Source organism: Scomber scombrus, chromosome 6, assembly GCF_963691925.1.
Source record: "Scomber scombrus chromosome 6, fScoSco1.1, whole genome shotgun sequence".
Lineage (NCBI taxonomy): Eukaryota > Metazoa > Chordata > Actinopteri > Scombriformes > Scombridae > Scomber > Scomber scombrus.
In genome coordinates, this window is record NC_084975.1 from 3,685,308 (window position 1) to 3,695,307 (window position 10,000).

Sequence of the window (10,000 nt, forward strand, 5' to 3'; positions counted from 1 at the left end):
GTAGAGAGGGAAGAAGGTGTGTGTGCATGTTCGTGTGTCAGTGTGTGTTTGTGTGTGTGTGAGTGAAAGAGAGATATATTTAGAGAGAGATTTAGAGAGAGATTTAGATATAATACTATAAATGCAGCTCTGCAAGACTTACGAGAGATTTACGTACACACACTCATGCACACACACATTTATTTTCAGTGAACAACTATGAACACCAATGTTACGCCAGGGAGTAGAAGAAGAGAAAGGTAAACACTGATTGGGATGACTGACTACCGATGGTCATTTTAACGTTCTTTAAACAGTTATTGTGGTAAACACACACAGAGGTACTTCTGTAGGGATCCTTTCCATGTTGTGACCCAATGATAATGACATTTATGAGCCTGTCACTGGCAAAAACAAACGCTTTATTTAGACATAGCATCTCTTCCTCGTTAAATTGCACTCAGAACCAGCGGATCGTATGGTGACAAAATGGCGCCTATTGTTGAGTTCTCTCTCTATTAACGGTTAACAGAAGCTTAGAGCTCCTCCTAGTGGCTGGAAGTGAAAATTGCTCTACAGTAGCTGTTAATGAACTCTTCATAACTAGACACAGCTCAATTGATTAAAGTTTTTCAATGAAAAAAGTTTTCAATGACCCAAACCTAATTTGGATGAGCCTGTCTTACCTTTGTGCCTCTGAAGAAAGACAACATCCTCAGAGACCTCAGAGTCTTCCAGCCCCTGAAGGGTAAAACGTTGGACAATTCCAGCATGTTGATTGTCACAGAAATCAGGGACACCTGAGGGTGACATCACAGCACAGGTGAATGTTAAACACAGAGCAAAAGAACATTATGTTTAGCCTTGTTAACTCTGCTACAACACCACTATCTGCTAGTTTTCCGTCTCTCTATTTCTTGTGATTTTGTCATAATCAGTATGTTTTTTTTATTTAAGGAGTCTCCAAATGTCTTTTTCGGAAATCTGTCTGGACCTTTTTTTAATGACAAATACAAACACACTGTTGAATTGTCAAACTATGTACTGTCTTCATAGGCAGGAATTAACTGGTATTTGTTTTACAGCCCAGTACAGTCCTCACCCTTTACAGACAATCATACATAGATGATACAGATATATAGAATGAAAAAACATTTATCTCGAAATATTTCAATTTTTACTCACTTCAAAGACCTTTTGCCTCAAGTGTTTTCTTTCACTTCTATGCAGACGATACTCATTTATACATCTCTATCTCTTTTATCAGGCAAAATATGAAAGAACTGTGAAGAAGTTAGTATCAATATTTCACCAATAATCACTGTTATTGATTAATGTTCTTACGTTTACGACGAAGAACTCGAGCCAGCACCAGTTTTTGGTGAAGTATCTCTTTAATCCGTAGCCAAGCATCTTGAGAATCATCTCCACCACGAACACAATAGTGAACACCAGATCTGCGTACTTCAGTATCACCTTCAAAATTTGACGGGATTCCAGGTTGATGTCCTCAGCCATCTGTTCACAGACAAACTGATGTTACCACCTGGACAGATGTTCACTGACAATAACCAGGAGCATCTCAACCTAAGGATCTGAACTTCACTTATACATGATCCATGTTTGTATTTGTTTTCAGAGACATAAACTCATCATGTTTCACTGAAAACAATCAAAATCAATGTTATTTAGAAATGTTAAAGGTTTGCTACAAAGGAGATGTAATCAAGTCATTTTTATATCAAATATATTTCACCAATGTTTTTTTTAAAGTTAGTATCGTGTCATTAACACTTTAATAGTGTTTATCTTTGCTTCCTTTGTTTGTTATTTGTTGTCCTGTGAAGCATTGTATTTCTTACTCTATGTTTTTTCCACCTCATGTCAAATTGACCTGAATATAAGATGATATTTTATTCAGGAATAAGAGTTTGAAATATTTACGTATTTACAACATCAGATTCTGAGGACTGAATCGTCTGTTAAACAGCCAAGAAATACTGTTCTCACTGATAGACACACTAACATGGGAGTTACATTATGCTTTAATTAAAGATGAAGGCTCTCTTCTAGTATCTCATGGAAAGGGTTGGCAAAGGGAGGGGGGTGTCTTATAATTAGGGTTGTCTTATATTCAAGACAATATGGTATTATATGCAGTAAATGTCATAATTGTTAGGGTGTGTTGCAGTAAGGTGAATGTGTTGGAATATGATCATGTGTGACATATGACATGTATGTTTGTATGTGTGTGCGTGTGTGTGTGTGTTCACCAGAGTGAAACAGCTCAGCTGGATGATGAGGATGATGAACAACTGAAAGAATCTGTGCTCTACAATGGACAGACAGCATTTCCTGAAGTTAGACCAGATCCTCCATATGCCCCGGGACGTGTTTGTTTCCAGGAACGAACAGCACTGGTGGCACACTGAAACACACACACACACACACACACACACACACACACACACACACACACACACACATACACACACACACACACACACAAAGAATCATCAGAGGTTTTATTGATCATGGATTGGCGTCTGTTTTTTAATCTTATTTTTGCATAAAGATCCTTTAAAAGTGTGTGTGTGTGTGTGTGTGTGTGTGTGTGTGCGTGTGTTTGTGTGTGTGTGTGTGTGTGTGTGTGTGTGTGTGCGTGTGTGTGTGTGTGTGTGTGTTCATACTGTCACAGCAGCAGTCCTCAGGTGTGTTTCTATCCTGAACTGTATCGCCTTTCTTCTCCTCAACTTTCTGCACATCGTCATATTAAACAGGAATTTACACACAGAGATAACAGTAGTAGTTTTAGTGCGAGGGATAAAACAGTAGAAACAAACACAACTAAATAAACGCTAAACCAAACAATGAAGTCCTCTAAAGTCAGTTTAAGTTCATTGACAAGAAAACTGTGTTGGGGCAGATTTGAGATGCTGTAGGCTATTAAACACTTAATCATCTGACCTTTGACACCGGCTGCGCTGTGGTCACAGAAGTCAAAGCCAGGTACTCCTTCTTGTCGTCTCCCTCGCTGGTAACTGCTAACAAAGAAATTCAAAACCAGAAAATAAATCAGTAAATCAGCAAATCACACACAACAGATTGATCTGTATAATATAATGTAATATCACCACCACAGATAAACAGATAGACGTACCATCAGGTCCGGTCCCATCAGGTCCGGTCCCATCAGTGTTGTTGGGTTTGACATGGGTCAAGGCCTTCTTGATGCGGTTTAAGGCGATCTTTATTTTATTTTTTCCTACCCCTTCTTTGTCTTCTTCTGGAGCTGCCAGATTGGATAGCAACAAGCCCATGAACAGACCCAGAATCTGCAAAGAGGCCAGCAACAAATTCAGGACTAAAAGAAGAGAAGGAAAAAGTGGCATCCTCACATCCTTCATACATATTAACTCTCCTGTTGTCCTCGAGTCAAGGAAGGAAGGGAGGAAGAAGGAAGGAAAGGAGAGAGGAAGGAAGGAAGGGAGGAAGAAGGAAGGAAAGAGGGAGGGAGGAAGGAAGGAAAGGAGGGAGGGAGGAAGGAAGGAAGGAAGGGAGGAAGGAAGAAGGAAGGAAAGGAGGGAGGAAGGAAAGAAGGGAGGAAGGAAAGAAGGGAAGGAAGGAAAGGAGGGAGGAAGGAAGGGAAGAAAGGAAGGAAGGGAGGAAAGAAGGACAGAGGAAAGAAGGAAGGTAATGGGGACGAGAGAAAGAGAGAAGGAGGGAGGGAGGAAAGAAGGAAGGGAGGAAGGAAGGAAGTAAGGAGGGAAGGAAAGAAGGAGGGAGGGAGGGAGGAAGGAAGGACAGAAGGAAGGAAGAAAGGGGGATGGAGGAAGGAGAGAAGGAAAGAAGGAAGGAAGGACAGAAGGAAGGCAGATAGGAAAGAGAGATTAAGGAAAGAAAGAGAGAAGGAGGGAGGGAGGAAGGACAGACGGAAGGAAGGAAGGGAGGAAAGAAGTAACAGTCAAAGCGACTCACCAACAGCTTTCCAATGACCAGGACCGTGATGTAGAAAATCAAACACGTTGCCTGACCAGAGACCTCCATGCAGTCCCACAGTAACTCAATCCAGTTTCCACACAGGATCCTGAAGACGACGAGGAAGGAGTGGAAGAGGTCTGCCATGTGCCAGCGAGGAAGCTCACAGTCAACAGCGATCTTGCAGGCGCATTTAATGTAGCTCTGACCAAACAGGTGCATGCCGGCCACGGAGAAGAAGAAGACCATGAGGACAAGAAACAGAGTCAGGTTCCTCAGAGCCCCCATTGAGTTCCTCACGATCCGCAGCAACAAGTTAAAGGTCGGCCACCACTTGGCCAGCCGTATAACTCGTAACTGGACAGGAGAGAGAAGAGAGGCAGAGTAGAATAAATCTTCATGTCCAACAGGGTGAAAAATTGCCTTTGATGATGGCACTTTGGATGAAGTTGGCCTGTCATGTAACTACTTTTGTTGGATGATATATTATCTCAGAAATAATCGCAATAAACGATATTATTGTCACTTGAAGATAATTTTGTATCACTGATTTAATGATAATATCACAGTGTATATAAAATGGACGTAACATCCATGACGTCACCCATTGGTTTGTGGACTGCTGCTTGGAAGCAAATAGTTTCGGATCTGGAAAATTTCCGGTGCATGTCGGGTAAAAGAAAAACACGGATTCTACTTATATGGGCATCAGGAGGAGCAAGAGGCGCCCTCCTGAACCTGTGAACCAATCAACCTGTCAATCACGACGTAGCCACGCCCTAATGCATACCCTGCTTTATCGTCAAATATAAAATCAGGGAGGCCAAAATGTCCCAAATGAACATCATACTGCATTGAAGAAGGCTTTAAACTAGCGATTGAGACCATAAACACATTTTGAAAACGTTTACTGAGGTTAGAAATCAAGTGAGAAGTTGGTGAATTCTCCATTGACTTGTATAGAGACGGAAGTCCTTTTGACACCAAAACGGTCGCCCCCTGGTGGCCTTTTGATAGAATGCAGTTTTAAGTTACTTCCGCGTTGGCCTCATTTCAGAGGACTGGAACTCCTCACCTGGTTGTAAACCATTTGTAAGTTGTTTCGTACGGTCGATGGCAGTAACTTTTGTTTGCAGGTGAGATTTGTCTTCATCTTCCATCTGATGACATATGTAAGCAGGACATGAAATGCATCAATTGGGCCAAGTCACAAGCAATCTGTTGATTTGGCCATTTCATGCAGAAAAGTTGCAGAGATTTGCTGAATTTAAGTCAATTATTGCATTTGTAAAGTACAATTTCCTGGAGGGACTGCTTCACCTGTTTGAGGCCAAATAAGGTAATTTCCCCAGCATACTTAACCCTAACATACTGTTCATATTCTGACTTACAATAGCACCAATTCACATTAATAAATTCCCCAACAGTTATTAATAAATGTTTGATGAATCCTTCTGTAAACGGAAAAAAAGACTCGTACAATCACTGTTTTATGGTCCAGGAGAACATTTTATAGAATATGATGAATTCAACATGTTTGAATGCTGATTTTTGAATCTTTTTTAATAAACACAGTTTGAATTTGTACATCTACATCAGGCGGGGAGTTCCGGTCCTCTGAAATGAGGCCAACGCGGAAGTAACTTAAAACTGCATTCTATCAAAAGGCCACCAGGGGGCGACTGTTTTGGTGTCAAAAGGACTTCCGTCTCTATACAAGTCAATGGAGAATTCACCAACTTCTCACTTGATTTCTAACCTCAGTAAACGTTTTCAAAATGTGTTTATGGTCTCAATCGCTAGTTTAAAGCCTTCTTCAATGCAGTATGATGTTCATTTGTGAAATTTTGGCCTCCCTGATTTTATATGTGACGATAAAGCAGGGTATGCATTAGGGCGTGGCTACGTCGTGATTGACAGGTTGATTAGTTCACAGGTTCAGGAGGGCGCCTCATGCTCCTCCTGATGCCCATATACGTAGAATCCGTGGGTTTTTTTTACCCGGCATGCACCTGAAATTTTCAAGATGGCGCTGCTCAGATCCGAAACTATTGGCTTCCGAGCAGCAGTCCACAAACCAATGGTCACGGATGTTACGTCACCCATTGGTTTTTTTATATACAGTCTATGATTTACATGTATAAAAATGTGTAGCAGCTGCACACGATTAAATTTATGAAAATGTTTGTATATTTGGGGTTATATTAGGAAAAGTCACATTTGACCCTGAATAGAATGTAAGGGTTAAACAATCTAAAATGTTTCTCATCTATCATAAATTCATTAGTAGAATATTACAGGGGAAGGGATTAAATAATAGCATTTAATGACTGTAGTTGTGATGATGCTGAAGTCACACTCACCAATCGTAAGCTTCTTATGATCGAAAAACCTGAAACATCAGCCACACCCAGCACCATCAGACTCCCAAAGACGATGGTGCATTCAAAGACGTTCCAGTTCATCTGTAACCACAGCAACAACAAAGCAGCATCACACACACACATTACCATGACAACGGCTGTCTGTCAGTCATCATCACTGAGCTAGGTGACAAACAGGAGAGGAAGTCTGACCTGGAAGTAGCCACACAGGCCCATGGCAACAAGTTTGAGGATCATCTCAAGGGTGTAGATGAATATGAAGACCTGCAGGGGGCCAAAGGTCAGAGGTCAAGGTTTGGTGATGTTAAATACTGAGGCTTCATTTACACCTGGTATTAATTTGCATAAATTGTAAGTGAACAGCTCTAAGTACAGGTGAAAACGCAACCAATATGTATTCATTATAATGTATTTATAATAATGATAATGATAATAATAACTGTATAATAATAATACAAATAATAATAACTTATATTATTATTATACAAAATATAACACACTTATATAATGTTGTACTATTATTAGTTATCCCTCTGTTTCCCTCTGAGCAGCATGCCAATAAAGGGGAAGCCAAAGATTGACCCGATGGAGAGCCACCTATGTTAGCTTTCTAAATTTAGGGAAATTGGTGAATGTGACAAGTTCTGATTAATCAGTCATGCATTTCAATAATATTTAATGTTTAAATTATTCAGTGTTTTCATGAGTGTGTCACATCCTGACTTTCAAATATCAATTCAATGTCGTGCCATGTGTAGTTTTGGTCTGAAATCACTCAGTGTTCACTACGGTTGGGGGAAAAATCGATACAGCATAGTATCGCGATATTTTGCATGGCAATATTGTATCGATACACAGACGCCAAGTACCGATCTTTTATTATAGGAATTGCAGAGGAAAATGAAACGTTTTTTTTTTCCTTTGGGGACATAATTTGCAGGTGAAGAAAGGTAATGAATTGCAATATATCGCAATATATTTAACCTTCGTATCGTCCTCCCGGGTCAAATTGACCCTGTCTATTTTGACTGTTCCTTCTTTCCTCCCTTCCTCCTTCTCTCTTTCTTTCCTTCCTCTCTCTTTCCTCCCTTCCTTCTTTCCTTCCTCCATCCCCCTTTCTTCCATCCTTCTGTCCATCATCCCTCCGTCCTTCCTTCTTTCCTTTCCTTCCTCCCTTCCTTCTTTCCTTCTTTCCTCCCTCCCTCCTTCTCTCTTTCTTTCCTCCCCCCTACCTTCCTTCTTTCCTCTGTCCTTCTTTCCTTCCTTCCTCCCTTCCTCTTTTCCTTTCTCCCTCCCTCCCTCCCTCCTTCCTACCTTCCTTCTTTCCTCCGTCCTTCCTTCCTTCCTCCTTCCCCCTTTCCTTCCTTCTTCCTCCCTTCCATCCTTCCTTCCTACCTCCCTTCCCTCCTTCCTTCCTCCCTCCCTTCCCTCCTTACTTCCTCCCTCCTTTCCTTCCTTCTTCCTCCTTTCCTTCCTCCTTTCCATCCTTCTTCCTCCCTTCCTTCCTTGACTCGAGGACAACAGGAGGGTTAAAATCACAATAATATTGTTTTGTGACACAAATATCGTGATAACATCGTATCGTGAAGCCTCTGGTGATTCACACCCCTAGTGTTTAGATAAAAGCTTTGGACTTTAGCCCAAAATACTCACCAGCTCTGCGTGGCTCAGCACGCCATAAAATTCTACTACCATCGGATAATGTTCCATAGACAAAAACAAGACGTTGACGATGAGGCAAATGGCGATGCCAAGTTCGAAAAACGGATCCATGACGAAGGTGTAGAGCCGCTGTTTGAGCCACTGCCAACAGCCACAACATTTCACCTCCGGGAAGCGATCGGCAAAGGAAGAACACCATGGAAGACACGACCTGTGGTCCTCTTTAAACCCAGGAAACATACAACTGGTTACTGAGAGATCTGAAGTCAATGCAGTTGAAGTTTGTATTTGTTCATTTGACATTTGGCTCAGTGACTTTCAATGAATGTATTTTAACATTTTGTCAATTTAAACAGTCAAATATTATTCAAACATTAAGACAATCAGTGTATGTGTGTGTGTGTTGGTGCTTTTATGTCTATCTTTGTTAGGACCAATTTGAGAAGTAGAGCACATGCTTTGTGAGTGTGTGTGTGTGTGTGTGTGTGTGTGTGTGTGTGTGTGTGTGTGTGTGTGTGTGTGTGTGTGTGTGTGTGTGTGTGTGTGTGTGTGTGTCTGTCATAGGACATTTCTGAGGACAAAACAGACCAGTTAATTGGATGGCTTGTCCAACTAAACTGTGGGAAAACATTTATTTTTTGTGTGTGTGTGTGTGTGTGTGTGTGTGTGTGTGTGTGTGTACCTTCCAAAGCAGTGTGTTCTTGCTTGTTTGCCGAATTCTTCCTCTGTGGTGCTGAATCGTTTTTGTCAGAGAGCTCAGTCTGCAGAGTGGAGACAAAACACACACACATACACGTGTTTGCTATTTTTAGGATCTAAATCTGAGTTTAAAAAAAAAGTCATGAATCAAAGTGAAATTCTGTAATAGCGTGGAGGGTATTTACTTAGCTCAGATGTCTTAACTTGGGACAAGGCTTTATTTCTAAGTTCTTCTCTTCCTGCAGTTGATACAAACTCACCTCTTCCTCCATATCGACCTTTTGTGCTGATAAATTCTGTCTAAAGAACACTTGTCAAGACGTTAAACTACCACCGGTGATGATCTCACCTCCTCCACCTCGCACTTCTTCAGCGCTTGCAGGATCTCGGCGAAATCTTCTTCTCTCCGCTTGGCCTCGGCGGCACTGGCCTCACTGCGCTCAGCCGTCGCCATGGCAACCATACCCATAAAGAGGCTGAGCAGGTAGAAGGAGGCGGGGAAGAGGACCATCGCAAAGTAGATTATGGTTTGTATAGCTGTTGCACGCACAGTCTGTAGAAAGACAGGTGGATATGTATGCAGATGACACAGTGATATATGTGACAAGACAGCAGATGGCACACACTCACTCAAATATTAACAAGACTACATGTATGTATTTGTATCAGGGGTGCAGGGGAGATATTCATTAGCTTGAAATCTTTGGTAGGCAGAAAAAGCCTCAAATACTCTCAGAATTTAAATATTTTTGGGATAAATTATTGATGATCACCTAACCTGGTGAATTAAGGTGAAAAAAAGGGTTCATCCGTACAGTCAAACTGAACTTTAGAAAACTTCAAATTTCACTAATCAATTGTCAACAGATGTTAGTCATGTTGTATTGGTCAACATGCAAATTGACCCTGTCTGTTTTGACTGTTCCTTCTTTCCTCCCTTCTTCTTTTCCTTTCTCCCCCTCCCTTCCTTCCTCCCAACTGCCTTCTTTCTTTTCCCTCCTCCGTTCCTTTCTACCTTCCTCCCTTCCTTCTTTCCTTTCTCCCTTCCTTCCTTCTATCCTCCATCCTTCCTTCCTTCCATATGTCCTTCCTCCCTCCCTCCCTCCTTCTCTCCTTCTCTCTTTCTTTCTTTCTTTCTTTTCTTTCCTTCCTTCCTTCCTTCCTTCCTTCCATCCTTCCTTCCTCCTTTCCTTCCTTCTTCCTCCCTTCCTTCCTCCTTTCCTTCCTTGACTCGAGGAAAACAGGAGGATTTAAACGAAACATTCAATTGTTTTTTAACCATTATGACCATTTTTACA

General features: G+C 41.4%; 1 protein-coding gene across 2 annotated transcripts in view; it reads right to left on the minus strand.

Annotated features, from left to right (window-relative positions):
- The window catches only part of LOC133981635 (sodium channel protein type 4 subunit alpha B-like), a gene marked incomplete at its 5' end in the record, with an annotated part of 23,790 nt that overhangs the window by 11,468 nt on the left and 2,322 nt on the right, over positions 1-10,000 (minus strand). Inside the window, 12 exon segments of one of the 2 annotated variants that reach the window (XM_062420425.1) lie at positions 666-779; positions 1,324-1,497; positions 2,253-2,407; positions 2,670-2,736; positions 2,947-3,020; positions 3,140-3,314; positions 3,958-4,314; positions 6,321-6,422; positions 6,534-6,605; positions 7,995-8,224; positions 8,686-8,764; positions 9,052-9,255. In XM_062420425.1, the coding sequence (XP_062276409.1) occupies positions 666-779; positions 1,324-1,497; positions 2,253-2,407; positions 2,670-2,736; positions 2,947-3,020; positions 3,140-3,314; positions 3,958-4,314; positions 6,321-6,422; positions 6,534-6,605; positions 7,995-8,224; positions 8,686-8,764; positions 9,052-9,255 (1,803 nt within the window). 2 annotated transcript variants of the gene reach the window in all.